The sequence below is a fragment of the Podarcis tiliguerta genome (assembly GCF_965153285.1).
Source record: "Podarcis tiliguerta genome assembly, chromosome: 18".
In the NCBI taxonomy this organism is placed as follows: domain Eukaryota; kingdom Metazoa; phylum Chordata; class Lepidosauria; order Squamata; family Lacertidae; genus Podarcis; species Podarcis tiliguerta.
Window position 1 is genome coordinate 78,230 of NC_139551.1, and position 20,521 is coordinate 98,750.

General features: G+C 52.7%; 1 protein-coding gene across 3 annotated transcripts; it reads left to right on the forward strand.

The window, feature by feature from the left end:
- The first annotated feature begins 11 nt into the window (after window positions 1-11).
- On the forward strand, window positions 12-20,153 carry LOC310668318 (zinc finger RNA-binding protein-like). Of its 3 annotated transcripts, none has more exons than XM_083421420.1 (19): window positions 12-173; window positions 808-1,042; window positions 4,888-5,002; window positions 6,010-6,228; window positions 6,616-6,914; window positions 8,500-8,685; window positions 8,952-9,189; window positions 10,041-10,201; window positions 10,524-10,643; window positions 11,361-11,506; window positions 12,560-12,701; window positions 13,366-13,589; window positions 13,891-14,062; window positions 14,864-15,005; window positions 16,668-16,765; window positions 17,047-17,142; window positions 17,921-18,032; window positions 18,812-18,909; window positions 19,826-20,153. In XM_083421420.1, the coding sequence occupies exons 1-19, from the start codon at window positions 121-123 to the stop codon at window positions 20,000-20,002; spliced, it is 3,033 nt and encodes a 1,010-aa protein (XP_083277546.1). In that variant the 5' UTR covers window positions 12-120; the 3' UTR covers window positions 20,003-20,153. The 3 variants fall into 3 exon arrangements, with proteins under 3 accessions (XP_083277546.1, XP_083277547.1, XP_083277548.1); XM_083421421.1 differs by having other exon boundaries at window positions 13,402-13,589; XM_083421422.1 differs by having other exon boundaries at window positions 13,402-13,589; window positions 14,867-15,005.
- The last annotated feature ends 368 nt before the right edge of the window (window positions 20,154-20,521 follow it).

A 20,521-nucleotide genomic window follows, 5' to 3' on the forward strand; every position in this document is an offset into this window, starting at 1 on the left:
CGCTCGGATGCCGGCCGGCTCGCTCGCGCGTCGCCCGTTTCCCGGCGTGCCTCGCGCGCCCTCCGCTCTCCCCCGCCCCCCCCGCCGCTTTTCCCCCCGTCGCCCAGCGGAGACGCCAAGATGGCGGCCAGCAATTACTACGGCTTTGCGGCCGGCGCCGGAGCCCCGTACAGGTGGGTGGGCAGCAGGGGCTGCGCCTGAGGGGCGAGGGCGGCCGGGGGAGGGGTCCGGACGCGCCCCGCCTCCTCCTCGGCGCGCTCCTTCTCGCCCCTGCACAACAGCCCGGCCAGGTGGGCCGGCGGGGGGGGGGGCGAGAGGCGGAGAAGCCGGCGGGCTGGAGCCGGAGCGGCTCTTCCCAGCAAGCCTGGCAGGTAGGCCGGGGGGGGGCGTCGCAGTCCCCTTCTCCTCCCCGTTCTGGTCAGAAGGGGGCAGGGAGGCTCGCAGGACAGATGCTGGGCCTGCGCTCGCTTCAGCTGCCGGCGCAACAGCCCTGCCAGGCGCCCCTTCTCCCTCTCCCCTCTCCTCCTCCAATTATGGTAAGAAAGAGGGGGCAGCTGAGAGGACAGGCATCCACATTTCTGAAATTTGCCCAACCTGGTGGCCTCCACATGTTTTGGACTATAAATCCCATCAGCCCAAGATTGCATGGAAAATGAGGATTGTTGAAGTTGTACGTGACACGAAGCCTGGCAACTCCAACCTGGCTATGTGGGAATCGCTTGCAGACGACCGCAGTGCCATTTTCCCTTAGCAGCCACCACTTTTTTTCCACCTCATCAGTCTCTCACTTGTCGTCTTCCTTTCCAGTGCCCAGCCTGCTCCAGCTTACTGCCATCCCGCGACAGCAGCCAGCTACACAGTCCAGCAGAGCCCTGCGATAGAGCACACGGTGCCCCCCGCCTACACTCCAGCTATACAGGCAGCCAGGTCTGTGGCATCTGCAGCATATGGGGGCTACCAGCCACTGTCAACGCAAGACTACAGTTATGGGACACGGCAACCAGAGCCAACCCCCCAGCCAACTGTCGCCCAGAACTATCAGGTAGCTGCTAATCAGTATCCTCACATCGGTGGGGTGGGTTTAACACAGGGGAGGCAACTAGCGGCCCTGCAGATGTTGTTAGACTCCAGACCCCTGCTACAACATTCATTCCAAATATCTAGGAATGATGGGAGTGATGGCCACAGGTGCCCCTTGCCAGATATTTTAGGGGCTGGAATAAAAGTGTTTTGCATACTGGTGTTTTCTAATTGTCCTGCTCCGTGGGGTGTTCTCTGGGTCTAGGGTCTCAGTCCCAAACACTTCCCAAGAGAATGGGATTCACAGTGCAGCATTGCCTCAGCAAGCCATGGTCAGGTCCGGGGAATCGTTCAGCTGTAAGTCCAGGCAAGGGGCAACACAGGAAGGAGGTGGGGGAAGGACCCAGAATCAGGAGCCAGAGACCTGTGTTGTTTCTTGCAAGAGGCACACGTTTTATGAGCTAGTCCCCACCACACGGACCAAAGCCGAACTGCAGCTGCTGGTGGCAAATAAGTTCCTGGGTTGATTCCTCCAGATCTGTGTGATGACTGTGTGAGTCCACATTCTGTTGCTGCTCTTTGGCCAGGACCTTTGGGTGCCAGTGTTCTTGAGGATGGTAGGATGGCTCCACTGCCTCCTCCTCCTCCTCCAGCAGGTCTCCCACCGGAGCATCCTTACCACTGGTGGCAGGAACCTCTGGCACTGGGTGGTCAGGTTTGGCCATAACGAGCAGCTGACCTTCAGGAGAACAGAATGGCAATAGTGAGCCTTTCCATCACATTTCATTGTGGGGTCCAAAGTCCGCATTGTCCCAAGATCCCATATGTGCAGTGGGAGGAGGGGCGGCAGCACTTCAGACGACAGAGACTGCTTTATATGCTCCTCCACTGTGTGTGTAAAAGGAGAACAAGGTGGGGGGAGCTCATTGCAAACTGCTGCGTTAACAGCACCAAAGTGACTTCCCTGGCACACAAGCCTGGCCGGAGCGTCTGGAAGTCCTGGGCTGCCCAGATGAGAAGACCCCCCCCCCTTTTTTTGCTTCCCTGATGGGATCAAAAGGAAAGCAGAGCAGGACTTTGGGCACCAGCTCTTGTACAGAGCAGCATCCTACTGTCTTAGGGACTCCACTCCAGATTTGTGCCGGGTTTGCTCCTGAAGCTTCTCTTCCCCCTTCCCATAGGTGTCAATAAATTCCATGCAGGTTAGTGAGCAGGTTGGCAGGGGAGTGGGAGGCCCCCCATCCTTCATCTGGTGGTCTGCTGGAAGAAGGAAGACCTCCATGCTCATCCAGTCCCCTGTAGGCTAATATTTTTTTCAGACCTTTGTGGGCTTATTTACAAAGCTGTTGCAGTGCATGTTTTGTGTGTCTAATATAATTGTGGGAGAGGGGGAATAGTGAGTGTTTGCCATAAGTACAAAAGGGGTTGGAATCTGACTATTCTAAACACGTCTAGTCTGTATCCTTGTTTCAACGAGGCTTGACAAAGCGCTGTGCTGGCTGGGGCTGGACAATGTCTGTTTTAGTTCTTGTATTCATTTCCAAGGCCCTTAGCAACTTGGGTCCAGGTTATTTTAAGGATCAGCTGACCCATTAGTGATCCCTGGGATCTTTGGAGGAGTCTCTGTTGGTGATCCCGCATGGCATACAATGACCAGAAGCCATTAATTCAGGCCCAAGCCTGTGGAACTCCATCCCACCTGAGATGAAATAGGCATCATCCTTGCTGAACTTAAGGCACATGGCAAAGACTTCCATATTCCGCCAGGCATTTTAATATAGTGTTTCAGATTATTTGGTTTTATGACGAGTTTTTGTTTTATTCTTCACATGGTTGGTTTCTAAGAAAACAACTTAGTCGTGCTAATATATGCTACTGGCATCCATCTGTCTCGAGAGACAATGGACTGCCACTCTGGGGGTGAAGTCTAAACGCTGTGTTAGCAGCATCAAAGTGGCCTCCCTGGGGCGCACGCCTGGCCAGTGGTGCAGGGGCTCCTGGGCTGCCCAGACAACAAGACCCCCTTCTAGCTGTCGCTGACGGGGCCCAAAGGAAAGCAGACCAATACATTTGGCTGCAGGAGTTGCTGGAAGGATGTGTACAAGCTGCCACCCAATGGTCTTAGAGACTCCAGATTTGTGTAGGTTTGACTTCTCCCTCGAGGCAGTGGAGGTTTCGGATCAGAGTTTTCCTTCTTCTAGGTGGGCACCGGTCCCAGGTGTACAAGCACCACCTGCCCTTCACTTCCCTCTACAACACATGCAAAAACCTCCATCTGACCCCCTCTTGCTCTTGTCCACTTAATCTGCTGGAGCCTGTCTTGACGTGCAGGGGAAGGCCCTAACTGGCCTGGGGGTTGAGGCCTATTAGCCACCCTCACCTGGTTTAACCAGCCAGTCAAGCCACAGGGTGTGGCTGTTGTCATAGAATCGTAGACTTAGAAGGTATCCCAACCTACTGCGATGCAGGAATCTCATCTAAAGCATCCCTGACAGATGGCAATCCAACCTCCGCTTAAAAATCTCCAAGGAAGGAGAGTCCACTACCTCCCAACGAAGTCCGTTCCACTCTCAAATAGCTCGTCCTGTCAGAAAGTTCTTCCTGATATTGAGTCGGAATCTCCTTTCTTGTCTCCTCTCTTCCAGGCTAAATATCCCCAACTCCTTCAACCGTTCCTCATAAGGCCTGGTTTCCAGACCCCTTGATCATCTTGGTTGCCCTCCTCTGCACTCGTTGCAGCTTGTCAATATCCTTCTTAAATTGTGGTACCCAGAATTGTCACATACTGACAGCTTCTAGGAGCCGCAGGTGAGAGCTGAGTGCAGGGGGGGCACCAAAGGAGCATGATGTGTCCCCCACAAAGGTACTACCCCTCCCCTAACACGTCATACACCTTTGCTAACATATAAATACCTTAATAATAAGGATGGTTTTATTATTTATACCCCACCCATCTGGCTGGGTTTCCTCAACCACTCTGGCCGGCTTACCCAATGGACCAATACAGCAACTGTTTTGGAGAGCAAGTGAAATCAATTCCTTTCTGACGTTAGTGGGCTACACACACACACACACACACACACACACAGCTATATGGGTATGATTGAAGCTATAAATTTGTCCTCATAGCAGCTAGGGGGAGAATTCTTTTCCCCAAGCATCTGAAGAAGTGGACCTGAAGAAGTGTGCATGCACAAGAAAGCTTATACCAAGAACAAACTTAGTTGGTCTCTAAGGTGCTACTGGACAATTTAAAAAAATTTTTTATATATTTCAACTGCATCAGACCAACACGGCTACCTACCTGAATCTTTCCCCAAGCAGTACAACCTGGGATAACTTTTCTTTTTTAAGCATCTATTTATCTTTACAATTAATATACTGCCTCTTCCAGCTGGTCAGAAACTGCATTGCAGGGGGAATATGGAGGGAACAAACAGTAAGGAAGGACTTCTGATGGGATGGAATAATAGGGCAACTCCAGGAGTCATCAGGCATCACCTTCAAATGAGGTTGGGGCTCCATGTAGATCCCGGACTGCTCCCCGTTGCTCGGGGGGAATGAGAGAGCCACAGTGATGTCTCTAGCATTCCCCAGATGTTGCTGCACTAAATTGGGAGCTCCAACACCTGGGAGGATACAAACGTCTCCATCCCTGTCTTAGGAGGAATCAATTGAAGGTGTGTAAAAGTGTCCCTGGCTTTTGTGCCCCCCCCCCCTAATATTTAAGCTACCTTAAATAAGCCACCCAGAAAAGGCTCCTATCAGCCAAAAGATGCTCTGGGTTATGGGTCGCCCTGGGGAAGGCATCCGGCCGGCTTGTGTTGCCCTCACCTGCTTATTGACAGCCAAGTTTTGTTTTGGCAGGATGGCTACAGTTACGGCCGATCCCCAACAGCAGGCGGCTATGAGACCAAACCATATTACCAGACGGTGGTCACGCAGCCCCAACACGTGGCCACGGACTCGTACTACCACTCGAGTGAGTTCAAATAGCAAAAAAAAAATCACTGTTCAGGCGTGTTCAGAATACTAGAGGCTTGTGGAAGCATTTGTGAAGTAGTTTCCAGTAACAGCTGTGTTGGTAACGGGGAAGGTTTGGGAATCAGGCATGGCGATGGGGGTCATCTTAAGCTGCCCCCTTCCTGCGCCACTGGAGCTGTCCTGCACTGCAATCTCACGCTGCTTTTAAGCTGGTTCACTTTGTGTTGGAATACAGATGAGTGCAATTACTCCTTTGTAAACAGTTCATACAGGCTTGGAGCTGTCTGGAGGAGCGGTTCTCCCAATATGAGCCTGCCTGGGCTGTGAGATCGGGGGGGGGGGGGGCGTGTTCCAGTTCCTCCACCTTCACAGGCATGTTTGCTGAGGACATGAGACAAGGCCTTCTTGGTGGCTGCTCCCAGACTGTGGAACTCCCTTCAGCCTAGTTGGCTAGGCTAGGTCTACATCTGCTTTCCTTTTGCCAGCAGGCAAAGACTTTTATTTTGCCATGCCTTTTGCCACCAACTGGCTGTTGTGGATGGTCTTCTGAGGCTGAATGTTGCTGGGGTTTTGTGTGTGCTTGCAAAGGGTTTTAAATGTTTCAGCACTGCATTTTTAAAGGGTTGCTTATTTAACCGTTTTTTAATATTTATATTTGTGTGCTTGTTTAGATTTGTGCTGGGAGCTGCCTTGGGTCCCGCACTAGGAGAAAGAGAGGATAGAAATAAAATAAATAAAATAAGGTGGTTTATTTATATGTTGCTGTTCCCTGTTGCTGAGGAGTCTGGTCAGGCAAATGAAATGAAGGATTGTATGTTAGCTGTTCTCTAGCCTCATTGAAATGAATGGCTCTTAGTCATGTTCTTCAGTTTCACTGGGTCTCCTCTGAGGAGAATTTAGTTGGATGGAAGCCAGACAAAGCCCAAGGAGCTCAGGCAGGCAGAATCCAGGCAGGAGTCGCCTGCTGCTCTCTGGTCTTCAGCGACTGCTCTCTGTCCTTCGTAGACTCCCAGAGCAGCTACAGCCAGCCTGCGGCCGTGTACAGTCCAAGCCAGCCCCAGAGACAAGTGACCCCCGTTAAGCCCGTCCAGACTGTGACTGCTTCCTCATCCTATAGCACCTACCCAGCCTCCACGACATGCCAGCAGAACATCTCTGCCTCCTCCATCCAGTCCTACGCCCCTTCCTCTTCCTCCTACAACTCCTCTCCTGCATCCTACTCTGGTAAGAGCTTCTCAAAGGCCTTGCTTCCTCTTTCCCACTTCCTTTACCGCAAGGGTGCGGAGCCTGTGTGGCCCCAATCCCCATCCTCATTGACCGTGCCGGCTGCAACTGATGGGAGTTGGTAGTCTCCACAACATTGACCTGTTTCCTCATCCCTGCTCTAGGAAACATCCCCTTTCTCAGGAGACAGTGCCTCTTCTAAGTACCGGTAGTAAAGAAATGCTGCTTCATAGAGCAGGGCTGGGGAACCTGTGGCTCTCCAGAAGTTGCTGGGCTCCAGCTCACCTGCTGGCTAGCCAGGCCGGCTGGGACTCAGGGGAGCTGGGATGGCTGTTGCCTGCCCCTGCTTTGCTCGTCGTGCATCAACAGGAGGTCTTCTTTCTCCAGGGTCAAACTACTCCAACTATGATGCCACTGCGTATGCGGCAGCCAGCGCTTCCTACTACCAGCCCCCCCAGCCGTCGCTCGTGCAGCAGCCGCCGCCGCCGCAGCCCCTGCCTCCCACGCAGCAGCAGCCCAAGCCCATGGGGGGCTCACTGTGGAGCGACGGAGGGAGCAGCAACTCCACCAGCAGCTACAGCAAGAAGCCCCAGTACCCCAGCAAGCCGCTCAAGCCCAAGGGGCCCCCCAAACAGCCTCAGCTTCACTACTGTGAGATCTGCAAGATCAGCTGCGCAGGCCCCCAGGTGAGTCTTGCTTCTTCCCTTTTGGTTCCTTGGCAAAGATTTGTCTGCTGTCTCCTGATGAGCTACTCAGGGTGCCTTAACAATCATTTGAAGCCAAGCATAAAAATAGGCCACAGTGCAAATGAAAAACTCATGTCTTACCTCCCCAAAAATCCTGGCAGCTGTAGTTTGTTAAGGTAGTTGGGAATTGTGATGGGTTCCCAGGATTCTGTGGTGGAAGCCATGTGCTTCATGGTGTGGCTGAGACACAACAAACGCATCAGTTTTTTCCTGATAAAAGAAGTACCTGCCTGAAATGGAGAGGTTTTCCGCAAACGGCAAAACACTCTGAGAGGAGTCCTTCCAAACCTCATGGAACAAAGAGTTCCATCTTTTAGGTACCCCCACTCAGAAGGCCCTTCTCTGGTCCCCGGCAGCAGCAGAGCCTCTTGACCAGACCTGAGGCAGGAACCAGAGGTCTATGCAGACACGGTTCAGGGAGCCCGTGGCCAGGCAGGTGTTGTTGGTCTTCAGCGGGGCCAACTTGACCCACAAGATGGTCAAATTGTGAGGCTGTTTTCCCCAAACCACAACCGCCTGCGCCACCCTTGATGTCAGTAGTGGAGATGGGACTATCAGTGTCCCATTGGGAGCCTTAAAGTGTGATCCTGATGGCTCATAGGCAAGGGGAAGCAGGTTTGGGCTGATCAAAAGCTGCTGGATCAGCTGCACCAGTGAGTCCCTGAAAGGGAATCCTCTTTCTCGCAGCCGATGCTTGCAGAAAACAGGCAAAGGCAAAGCCTCAGGCACGTGGAAGCTCTTTGCAAGCCCTGCCTTGGCTTTGATGCCAGGACTTCAGAATGCCTTCATTGTGACACCAGATGATCCCACCCGCCTTGTCAAATTTGGACCACAAGCCTAGGATCTAATACGGATCTGGACCACTGAGCCAAAAGGGCTCCTCATAGCTTCCCTGCCCCTGCTTTACAGTGCCAGGCTGGCTTGTCCTGCCCTGGTTGCTTACGAAGCCCCGCTGTACAAATGGTTCCTCTAGCTCCTTGTTCTGTATTCATCAGGATAACAGATGCTTTGGGCAAGCCCTCCCACCCAAACAGTCCTTGAATACAGCAGCTGTCCCCCGTTTACTCCGCAAAAGGATGGTGTTCAGAGATCTACATCCTTTGAACATAGCAGTTCTCTTTAGCTCTGACAGGGAATCATTGTGGACAGAGCTGTTCTCCATAAAAGACATTCCTCTTCTCCCTTCAGAGCGAGGCTGAGAAACCTTAGGCCTGGGGGTTGAATGCAGCTCTTGCGGCCTCTCTCTGCAGCCCTCGGGACTCTTCCCCAAGCCGTGCCTTCTCTGCAGGCCTCAGTGCGCCTCCCTGACCCTGACCAGCCCTCTCCTCGACTGCTTTTGCAGGGCCGGAATGTGTCTTCAGAGTGCCATAATGCCTCTTTGCACCACCTCCAGACACAGCTCACCTCCCTGCACCAACACAAGGCCCATCTTGGATCGCCCTCCACTTCTTAGACGTGCCGTAGGCCATAAAAACGTTTCGGGGCAAGAGGATCCTGCCATGTCCTTCCTCCCACCCCCCTGCAGACTTACCGGGAGCACCTAGAAGGACAAAAGCACAAAAAGAAGGAGACGGCACTGAAGACAGGGAGCCAGGCGGGGGGCAGCGGCCTGCGGGGGGTCCAGACCCAGCTGCACTGCGAGCTCTGCGATGTTTCTTGCACCGGGGCAGATGCTTACGTGGCCCATATCCGAGGAGCCAAGCACCAAAAGGTGGAGTGTTTTGGGGGGCGCAGGGGGGAAGGAGGATCTTATGGGAGACTGTGGTCCACTCCAGGGGGTGTCCCCTCCGCCTTGGGTCTCCTGGGGCGGAGGACAGGGACAAAGCGGCTCCCACTCCCTTCGGCCTTTCTGCCTTCCCCAAGGGGCACCAGCTGCTCCTGCCCAGAGCCAAGCTGTGCTGAGCTGACGCTGCCCGAGTACTGGGGAGCCTGTGCTGGGCCATGTCTCCCCTCCGCTGAAGGACACGTGTCTTCCAGGTCCTCAAGCTGCACACCAAGTTGGGGAAGCCCATCCCTTCCGTCGAGCCCATGATGCTCAGCGTCTCTGTCAGTCCTGCCAATGGCTCTGCCAGCAAGCCAGCTCTGCACCCCCCTGTCTCCACCACGGCCAGCGTGCTGGCAAAGCAGCCTGTGGGCACAGCCAACAGCACACCCAGCCCGAGCAAGCCGCTTGCTGCCAAGAAGCCCCTGGGGCAGGCAAAGCTCTTGTTTCCAGGTAGGCACTGTGGCGAGGGGGGCGGGGCGAGAGGCTTTGCAGAGAGGCGTTCTCTGGGGAGTGATCTCTCTGCGCAGGCCGGGGGGTGAGGTGGTCGAGGGGACTCCCTGTTTCTGACTGCAGGTGGGGGGGGGCTGCAGCCCTCCAGGTGTAGCTGGACATACAACACCCATTATCCCTGGCCATTGGCAATGCAGGCTGGGAGTTGTAGTTCTGTCTGGAGAGCTACCAGTCCTTGATCTAAGAAGGCATTTCTCCATATCAAATAGAGGCAAACTTCCATATTATTGCGTATTATTCATAGGGAAGTGGTGGGGAGGGGTTCGGGGGGGGGGGGAATTGGCAAAGAGAAACTCCATGAGGCCTGGTTCCCTTTTATTTACTTTATCATTGGCTGCCTAGCACACCAGGGAGGGCTAAGCCTCCTCCACGCCATACATTCAAAGCATATGGCTTTCCCCAAAGAACCGTGGGAACTGTAATTTGTTAAGGGTGTTGGGAATTATAGACCTGTAAACTACAGCTCCCAGGATTATTTTACGGAAACCATGTATATTAAATGTACTTTAAATGTGTGGTGTGCTATTTTACCCTAGTCTACCGTGCAATACTGGTTTTGTCTCTTAAAAAAAACCCCAGGGCCTTCCGAAATCTGACACACACACACACACACACACACACACCCAGATCTGCGACCTGAAGTGGTACAGGCCATTCTTAGGACCTCATTCCGCTGCACGCATGGCTGCCCACTTGGTCCCTGGCCAAGTTGACCTGTAAGGGGAAGTTCCTTCATAAAGGCAAATGGTGGCCAGGTCAAGATCTGAGAACCTCCATGGCTGTTTTATCAGGAGCAGGCAAAGCTCAGGTGACAAGCGCAAAGCAGGAAGGGGCAGAAGGGGTGTCCCCGAAAGCCGCGAGGCCAGCAGAAGAGCCCCCCCTCAGCAGCTCCGGAGACGGTCTGAGGGACCTGCTGGACGCGCAGCCTGTGGGTCACGATTATGTCGAAGAGGTAAGGGAAAGGGAGGAGGTGCCTCCTTCAGGGAACTCTTTGCCGGTCATCTGTCAGGGATATTGACTGAGTTACTTCAAATGTCTTTCCCACCAAGGCAGTGTAAATGGGGCAGGAGAGCTCTTTGGAGCCGGGCTTCCGAGGTCGCTCCCTTGGCTCAATCCTGCTTTCCCCTCTGCCTCTCCCTGCATCTCTCCCTGTGGAAGATCTGGCAAGGTGGGGGGGGGGTTCAGGGCCTGGTTTCTGTCACACGGGGGAGATCTTAGCTTGCCTGCCTCTCCAGACCAGCCTGGCTGAGACGAAGCACCTTGCACCTCTCCAGGTCCACAATGACAAAGGCAAGATGGTTCGCTTCCACTGCAAGCTTTGTGAGTGCAGCTTCAATGACCCCAACTCTAAAGACATGCACTTGAAGGGCCGCCGGCACAGGCTGCAGTACAAGGTGCGAGGGCCGGGTGTGGGCTGGGCCTCCAGGGCTGGCAGGCCCAGTGGGGGAGCCCCTGTCTGGCAAGACCCACCTGCTGTGAGAGGGGTGCAAGGAGCCTGTTTGCTTCTGTGGGGCCAAAGACAGCAAGGGGTGAAGCGGTCTTTGGCCCCCGGGCCTGAGGGGTTTCCCTCCTCTCTTCTACGCATCCTCTGCGGCCCCTTTTGTTCCCATCATCCCGCATTCCAGTTAGAGGCAGATTGGTGCGTCTTGAAGCTTCCATTTTGATTTCCAACAATATCTTTGATGTAATCTTGTTCTGGAATGCAGAAATTAATGATGGGAGCGCTGGGGAGGCCTTGGGCCAAGGCCCTGTTTCTGGAAGTCAGTTCTGCCAGTTGTAAATTGGCCGTAATTGTAGCCTCCACAACACTGGGTAGCTGTGGGGGTGGAAGATAGGAAGGGACCTCTGTTAATGCCCACCATTTTGAAATACAGTTAGCTCTTCTGGATTCCCACACTAGAGAATCCTGGAAAGTGTGCTTTGTGTGGGTGCCAATAAATCTTCCCGAATTGAGCAGGCTGCCTGGAGCAGCAGCTTCTGGAAAACCCGGATGGGGAACGATTTGGGGCCCAAGTTCCTGGTCCCTCTGGATCTTTGCTGCCTCTGGGCACAGCTTGTAGCAATACCTGAACTGCTCTATTCTGAGCCTGACGGCAACAAACCTCTTGCAGAAGAAAGTCAATCCTGATTTGCCAGTCGAGATCAAGCCCAGCAACCGAGCTCAGAAGTTGCACGAGGAGAAGCTGAAGAAGCAGCAGCTGCGCTCCCTGGGGAAGAGGCGCCGAGAGGAAGAGCAGCGCTGGCACCTCGAGATGAGGCGAGTCCTGGGGAAGGGGCTGGGGGCGGAGCGTCCCCTTTGCGTGCAGCAGCAGGTCCCAGGCTCAGCCCCTGCCTTGGAGAACTGCGCTCAGTCAGTGTAGACATAGCTCAGCTGAATCGGCTGACTCAGGAGACCGGGAAAGGTGCCTTGAAGTGCTGGATCCATGTTTGCCTTCTCTCTTAAATGTCAGGTTCCAAGTCTGGCTGGCCTTTTGCAGGTTGGTGGCTGTACTCTTATCTGTGGAAGAAGAGGGAGGGAGGGCAAGAAGCCTTCTTGTGACTGTTCTTCTTGTTGTTATACTATCAATATTATCCAGCCCCATCAGAAACCCAGAGGAAATATAGACAGTCTCTTCTCCTGAGCAGCTTACAGTCTAAACTGGGCAGTGTAGGATTAACAACAGGAAGCCAGGAGACGCAGAGGCCAGTCTAGGCATAACCCTCACCGTTGTTTAGCTTTGCTCACATGAGTTCTGGTCTCACATGCTTTCCCGGTTTTCCTGTCAGAGGAGGAGGAGATTGGAAATTTGCTTTTTGAACTAATCACAGTTCCTTGCTGCCTCCAGGCACGTAGGATGGGGTGGGGGGCACACGTCTGGTTAAACTGCTGTTTGTTTAAACAAGCCAGCTTCATGAAGCACAATTTTGATCCTGATTACTTTGAGCAAGCCATTGTTCCAACTCATCACAGTTTGGTCTGAGTTTGGTGCAATGGAGAACTTGGTTGAGTTTCCTGCTGTCCTCCTCGGAGGCAGGGAGGCAGGGTGAAATTCGTGAGCTTGAGGCTGGTGCTCAGAATGCGGAATCAAAGTTTAGCGTAGCATCTGAAAGGGCAGGGCAGGAAGAACGTGAATGTACAGTGTCACGGGAGGAAGAAGCCTTGGCGGCAGACCAGGATGGATGGACTGAACAAAAAGATACAGTCCTCACTCCAAGTCCAGAGGGTTTCCTGCCGTTGGTCCATAATCCTGGCTGCTCAGCTGCTGCCCCTCCTTCCCGTGAGAGAGCCAGGCTCTTCTAATGCAGCGTTTCTCCCGCCTTTCCCCTCCAGGCGCTACGAAGAAGAAATGTACTGGCGTCGGGTGGAGGAGGAGCAGCTGTATTGGGAGGAGCAGCAGCGGCGGCACCTGGCGGCAGACTGGCCCCCGCCACCCCTCATGGGCAGGCCTGGAGTGCCAGTCCCCCCTCTCGTGGTGGGTATCCGGATTTGGGTGGCATTTCCTTCAAACCCCAGGCGCCCTGCAAAGCCAGCCAGCTGAATCACACCGTGAATCTATTCCAGTGTAACGCTAGACCTGAAGAAGCCTGGCTCTTCCCATGGCTGCCAGGGGGGTCTGGAAGCATCCATTTACTGGTTTGAACTGGCCAGTTTCTTGCTGCTCATGAACTGTGGTTATTCTAAACCGGGAGTTTGGCACCCTGACATTGGCAAAGGTGGGGCTCACATTCAGCACCAGCCAGCTGACAGTGGGCTGAACACTGACATCAGGGGAGGAGCAGGGGATTGCGGGTGACTGAGGAGGAACCTGTGTGAGTTCTAGTCAGGGCTGCAGGCAGAAGGATCCATGTTCTTGGCTCAAACTCTACATTTATTGAATGAAGCCAGAATCAAAACTGATTTCTGCTCCTGGCTTGCTTCAATGAAAAATAGTTTAAACATATCACTGTTCCCAGTTTGGATATAAGGAGAAACTGTCTTCATGTGAACCAGGAAGTGAGTGCTTCTGGTTTCTCTTCCTGACTGTTGGAAGAAAAGAGGGGCCTGCAAAAGTGGAAGGCTCAGTCATATCGCGCTGAACTGTGATTCACCCTGAAGTCTGACCTGTGCCTTTTCCTCACCTTGTTTGCCCGCTTTAGTTGACAGGCTCCTTCTGTCCATTTTATCTCCCTCAGCCCACCCGGCGACCGGACTCTTCTGATGACCGCCACATCATGACAAAGCACTCCAGCATCTACCCAACAGAAGACGAGCTGCAGGCCATTCAGAAAGTTGTCTCTCACTCTGAGCGTGCCCTTAGGCTCGTCTCCGATTGGCTGACGGAGCAGGAAACAGAAAAAGAGGAAGGCAGTAAAGAGAAAGGGTAATGCTTTCAGGCCGCCTCTGCTCTTGACCTTCACTAGAATTATGCTCACAAACAACCCTGTGGGGGGTAGAACAGGCTGAGAGAGGGTGACTGGCTCAAAGTCACCAAGTCTTCCTAGTCACTCCTAACCACGAGGCCAGGCTGCCAGCAGGGGAATAACCTGCTCCCCTTACTTGAGGGGAGGGGGGAGCAGCAGCGGCACACAAGTGCCTTGGACATCCCTGCTGGAACCCTTCCTGATGCATTTAATCGCCCGTGCTAGGTAGCTAGTCCTCATGAGCACGCTTCCTTTCAACAGGAAGGCAGATGACCCTCCCCGGCTTCTGAAAGGGGTAATGAGAGTTGGCGTCTTGGCAAAAGGGCTGCTTCTCCGCGGAGACAGGAATGTTCGCCTGATCCTGCTGTCGGCCCAGAAACCTACCCTGGCTCTTCTCCAGAGCATCACGGAGCAGCTGCCCCAGCAGCTGGAGGTAAGGAAGGCCACTCTGTGCTCCGCAATCAGACTTGCCAACCTTTGGAGAGTAGGATATGTGTATTTTTATATATTTTAGCTGTTGTTTGTTTGTTAAATTTCTATTCTGTTCTATTCAAATCCTGTGTCTGGATGGGCCTGCTGAAACAGAAAAGGTTCCCAGCAGGGATCTAAAAAGAAAACAGTGGTGGGGCCCACCTGACATCAATAGGCAAGGAGTTCCGAAGGACAGCTGCTACTAAACTAAAGGAATGACTCCTTACTGATGCCAAGTGGACCTTCATGATCACATTGGCATCTTACGTGGAGCTGGAATGGTCTCACTCTGCTCTTCAGTTGCTGTTTTTTAGTCTGCCTTTTATTTGAGTTTTATATTGTGGCATTTTGCACACCACCCTGGAATCGTTTAAGAAAAATACCTAAGTATAACAAATGACAAGAGGCATGGCACAGTTTCCACAGTAAAAGCAGGTCCCTGCTCCCAGTGAATCTAAGATCTGGCCTCTTGGGCCTCCCTTCCTGGCTTTGGCACTCACCCTCCTTGAGTGCCTCTGCCCTTGGAGCTCTCGCCACTGCCTCCTGCTTGCTAGATGGAGCAGTTGTGTGTAGAAGCCTCTGGCTCTTGCACACCTGTGTGACAGCCCTGTCTGTTGGGCTGGCATCAGCCACCGCTGGCATGCAGCTCCTGGCTGATTGTCCTCAGGGCAGAAGTTTTGCCATCTCTGTCCTAATCTGTATTGGGCAGGTGGGCACATCTCAAAGGCTGATGGCATTCTCTTTTTCTCCTCCTCTGTCCCAGAAGGTGACGAGCGACAGTTACGAAGTGCTGTCCAACTCTGAGGAAGCCAATATTGTAATCGCGTCATGCAGAGAGCCCCAAATGCAGGTCACAGTTTCGTTGACGTCTCCCTTGATGAGAGAAGAGGCCACTGCAGAGGCAGGTGAGTCTTCAGAACTTTATTTATAAAAGTTTAAACCTCAGAGTTGTGTATAGGAACATAAAAACCTTTAAAAGCAGAGCAGAGCAGAACGTTTGGGTCCTCAAGGAAGGTTTTAAGTAAGGGTGTGGGCCTGTCAGCATGAAAAAAGTCTTCAAGAGACACCTGAAATTCAAATTTGAGGGTGTTTGCCAAATCACTCCTGGAAGAGTGTTCGACAGCATTCACGTCAGCTAAATTTTACTCACTAGTAGACCCATTGAAACTAATGTATATCAGCGTAGCATACGGAGCTGGAGATCCTGTTGGTGCTGTTTGTGTTGCCTTGTTTTACCTTCCCCCCCTTTTAGGAGAGGGGAAGGGTTGGCATCTGGGCAGATCTGTGGTCCACCACCAGGGGGCAGCACCCCAGAAAGAAGGGTGAGCCTGTCTCCCTCCAGCTCCCCGGCTTCTCTGCCCTGGGAGACGGCTGGCATCCGGCTTCCCCCTCAGGAGGCAAGGCGGTTTCCCCAGAGGATGCTGCGACAGGAGTCCTGGGTGCCAGAGACGGGCTATGATGTCATCCCCTTAACCCCAAGAGCTCATGCCTTTGCTATAAGCCACCTTGGAGATCATTTGATCGAAAGGTTGGGCCTTGTATCATTTAAAATAAAAATAGCCTGACCTTCGGCTCTGGCTCTGGCCGAGCTTCCGCATCACCATCTCCAAAGGAGCTTGGAACTGACCAGGGGTGTTTTGTGGAAGTCTTCCTAGCTAGAATCAATGCTTGTGGGCAGCTAAGCATTCTGCTTCCATGCCTGCTCTTTTGTAATGTTGCTGAAGCCCACCCATTTATGGGCGGCTGGAAGGAGCTGCTGGGGGTTGGGGGGAGAGAAGGCAAAGAAAATTGCTTTTGCAGCCTTACTGTAGTGGCAGATCTCGCGAGAAAACTCTCCCCCAGCTGTGGTTGCCCATTAAAGAAGGAAGAAAAAGGGAATGTGGTTTGAATGCAAATGGCAAAGAACCCCTCCTTTGCCAGGGCCATTTCATACAGCGTCTTGCGCCCATGTCTGGCCAATGTTCCCTGTAGGAAACTCACAGGCTTGCGAAGGAGGGGTGTGGGTGCATCTCTGCTGTGCGGAGGGGCCTCTGCCTTTCGCGTGCTGCCATGAGGGGGAACATGGGGACGGAAGAAAAGCCTGGCTGGACCAGGCCAAGGGCCTCTCTGGGGCATCATCCTGCTCTCACGGTGGCCAAGCAGATGCCCCAATGGGATGCCCACAGGTAGAGCTTGAGCACAAGAGCAGCTCTTCCCCACTTGTGATTCCAGCAACCTGGTATCCGGAGACTGATAGTGGAACTAGGAATATCCCCCGCTACCTGCAGATGTGATGCTCACATGGTTTATGACAAGGTGTAATGTGCTCCAGGGGTGCATATGGTTCTCTCCTCCACATTTTATCTTCCCAACAACCCTGTGAGGTGAGGGAAGCAAGTTGAGGGAAACTGGCCCAAGGGGACCAGGGAGCTTTGTGGCAGAGCTCAAGCCCAGGTCTCCCAGGTGACCCTCGTCCAACGTGCTGATTGTTGTGCCACCTTATGCAACACGGTTTGCCTTCTCTTCTGGCTGACTGGGTTGCAGCCTGCCTCTTCCACCTCCTCCCTCCCTCTCTGCTTCCTTCTTAGAAACATCACCAGAACCTCAGCTCGACTCTGCAGAGACCTTGAACAAGGATAAGTGCCTGGAGTCCCTGGCTGCTCTTCGCCATGCAAAATGGTTCCAGGTAAGAGAAGCCAGTTTGGCCAAGGCTGTGTCCGCCCCCCTGGCCCCCAAGAAGGAGGGTCCAGTTAAGCCACCCAGTCTTAACTTGGTGTTTTTTAAATCTTACGGTTTCAAATCCACATTTCAGAGACAACCCTCGGCTTTGTTAGAGCATCACCACTTTCCCTTTTTCTTAATTTCTTCTGCCCCGACATTTGCTTGTTGTGGAGGGGGACAGTTCATGGTTGTTTTCTTTAAGACATGGATCCGAGATGGAGATGTTTTTTTTCCCTCTCCACAAAGGCCCGAGCCAACGGCCTGCAGTCGTGTGTGATCATCATCAGGGTTTTGCGGGACCTCTGCCAGCGTGTGCCAACATGGGGTGCTCTTCCAGATTGGGTAAGGAGGCGGGGAGAGGCAGCACCTTTGGGGAATTCACACGCATGCACACGCTTGAACCAACAGTGCGATGCACATCACAGGATTAGGCCATTCCCAGAGTCTTGTTTTTAGCAAGTGAAGTAGGCTATACATGTTGGGCTTCAGTTCACCCAGGTCATCATAGGAGCCCCTTCTGCATGGGTATAAGTGGGGGGGGGTATTTGGAAAGGAGGCCTCTTCAGGGATGGCCCCTAATAGTGGAGCTCCTCCCTGCTTGGTGCCACAGGTGCCTTCCGCAACCCGGTGCCCTCTTGACCTTGTTGGACTCCCAGTCCCATAATCTCTGAACCACTGGCTGTGTTCAGGGGTGGTGGGAGGAGCTTGCCTAATGTTCAGGGACATTGGGAGTTGAAGTCCAAGAGCAAATGGAAAGGAGAATGTGGGGGAAGCTTGGTTTGCATCCTTATTGGTTACTTGTTGCTGCTCCGCAATTGGATTCCTCTCACAGAGCTACAATTCCCAGAGTGGTTTAGCCCCTCTTCCCATGGATCTCTGGGGACTGTAGTTCTTTGGGTTGAAGGGTGTCCTCCTCCCAGGACCCTTAACAAACCACAGTTCCCAGGATGCTTTAGGGGAAGGTATGATACTGTTTTAAGTGGGTAGTGCAGACAGGCCATAGTCTGAAGTAAAAAAATATTGGGAAATGCTTAGTGGCGCACTTCATTCTCAACAAGATATTCACATGTTTATAAACTGCACTTTCCATATAAGCAGTTGTGTTCCTCTTCTCTTCCAGGCGATGGAGCTGCTGGTGGAAAGAGCTCTGAGCAGCGCCACGGGCCCTTTGGGACCTGGGGAGGCCATGCGGCGGGTCCTGGAGTGCCTTGCCACCGGGATGCTCCTGGCAGGTCAGCTCTGCAAGCTGCGCCAGCTGCAGTCCTTCTCCCAGTTTTGGGGCAGGACCACATGCTTCACATGCTAAATAGCCCCCATCTCCAGCATCTCCCAAGTAGAGCCTGGAGGGAAGGGAAGCCTGAGAGCCAGCGGCCACCAGGGGGCGATGTCCCTAGACCAAACCATGTTCACCCCTCCCCTCCTTCGCTCACAAGATTCCTCTCAATGCAGCCCTAAGAAGGTTCTGGAAAACCACTTCCACTGTGTACTAGCTCCAACTTTCTGGATTTGTGCTAAAACTATTTGTTTTCTATTATTACTATTTAAAAACAAGTATCTGGCCTTGACGGCTGTGAGCAACACAGTGAAATCACAAAAACAGGTGAGCAGACCTGCAGTGCTTGAAATTGGTACTTTGGTGTCAGCACACAAACACCCACAATGTAGCTTAGCAGCAGAGAAAACCCTGCTTGGTGGCTTCTCATTCATTTTAGGTTCGTTCCTTAGTTTTCTAAAGGCTCTAACGTAGATTTGCAATCTGCAACAACGAGGATTTAGGGGAGGCTTAGGTTTCCCCATCCCTGCCCTAAGGAGGGTTTGATCCCCAGAGATGAACTGGAGAAACAAACCCCTAGAAATACTCCTTGTCACCAGCACCAAGTATAGGGGGCTCTAGGGGCTCCAGCCCCCTCAATATTTTGAATCTGGGTTGGGAGTGGAATCAGGTTGCTAAAAATCAAAGTTTGCCTCCTTCCTACGCCTAACCATGCTGCCCTGTTCTGCTTCCCTGCAGATGGCCCAGGGCTCCAAGACCCCTGTGAGAAAGAGCCAGTGGATGCCTTGCAGAGCATGGCCAGGCAGCAGCGAGAGGACGTCACGGCCAGCAGCCAGGTGGGTAATGCCTTGGGCTCTTTGCCTTGAGCCCAGCAGGGCAGACAGAGAGACCTTGCAGCCCTCCAGGCATCTCCATGGGCAGTGCTGGCTGGGGCTGGTGGGAATTGGGAGCCCCACCGCTCCTGGAGGACCAGAGATTCCCGATCTCTGCTGTGAACTTAAAATTAAGCTCATAGGAATCATGAAAGGCTTCGCCAGGACCACCTGCTTCCCCGAGTGGCGCCCGGCTCACTTGCACTAAGTGTCATGAAAGAGAGACTTTGGTTCTCTACAGCTCTTGGTCTCTCTCTCTTCAGTGTGTCATAGTCCATAGTTGGCTGCTTGCCGTCTCTCTCTAGCCAGAGGGTGTCCTGCCCTTCCTTTGTCGCGAGGGCAGATCTGCAATTTGGCGCTCATTGCCTTCTCTTGATGTCAACCAGCGCCAGGATCCAGAAATGTGGAATTTGCTCTGTCAGCCAAGGGAGCCTTAATTATTAGCACTCACCTAGAAATTCCTCTGAGTTAGGACAGTGTAGTTTAGTAGCAGCAGCAGGAGGAGGAGGAGGAGGAGGAGTCGCTTGTTACCTAAACAAAACATAAACACATTATACCATAAAAGAGAAACCATAGAAAACATTAATTTTCATGTAGCACCAACATTCATTAATGTTTATCTATATACCTTTTGCTCTAAGCTGATTGGGGAATGTTTGCTCCACCCTCAAGAAGTCATTTATAGATATCCTTAAAACGTGAACGCTATTCACTTCTTTCAAAATAGCAATGAAGTGGGAACGCAGTGTGCTGGAAAAGCAGGAGTAGTTTAAAGCTTAAGGCCTGGTTAGAAAGGGAATGATTCTGCCTGGCACCTAAAGATATGTAGGGTTCAGAATCCTAACCCTGTGTGCATCTTTGCCTTTCTCCCTCCCCGCAGCATGCCTTGAGGATGCTGGCTTTCCGTCAGATCCACAAAGTCCTCGGCATGGAGCCCTTACCTCTGCTGAAAAACCGGCCCGGCCCACACAACCGGAAGAGGCGGCGGGACATCGAGGAGGAGACCGAGGGCGAGGGGAAGAAGGACAAGAAAGAGGGGGAGGAGGGCGGGGCCTAACCCCTCTTCCACAGTTGCAAAATATGGTTTTTGTTTAGTCTAAAATTTTGGTAATTTTAGTGTGTTCCCCCCCCCCTTTAAAAAAATAATAATACTGTAGATTGATTTAATACTGTGCTTCAGTCATTAAAGGGATTCCGTAATTCCACAAGAGTGGTCTTGTTTCTGCAGCCTGGAGATACACTTTCCACCTTTCCAATTGCTTATCTGAAAAAAACTTCCTCGCAGCAACATGTGTCATTTTTAAAACAGCCAAACCTCTGACCATTCTCTCCCCGCCCCCTTATCTTTAAAATGCATCTTGTGAAATGATGATTCAGGAATTGCAGGCTTAAGGATTGATTAATTAATTAAGGATCAGATGCTCCTGATGTCCTGACTCAGCCGGAGGCGGCATCCAGGCTTCCTGCAACCAGAGCCTGACTTCCAGGTTCCATCATCCCAGGAGCTGCCTCTACGTCCCTGGTAAGAGACGGAGCTAAGGCGTTTGCTGACAATCCTGTGGTCTCAGCCAAGCAA

Excerpts from the sequence above, each read along its gene's own strand:
- LOC310668318 (XM_083421420.1), top strand. The coding sequence starts at position 121 with ATGGCGGCCAGCAATTACTACGGCTTTGCGGCCGGCGCCGGAGCCCCG. Across the intron at positions 13,590-13,890 it reads GAAGGCAGTAAAGAGAAAGG|GAAGGCAGATGACCCTCCCC; the intron begins GTAATGCTTTCA and ends TCCTTTCAACAG. Across the intron at positions 17,143-17,920 it reads GGGGTGCTCTTCCAGATTGG|GCGATGGAGCTGCTGGTGGA; the intron begins GTAAGGAGGCGG and ends CTTCTCTTCCAG.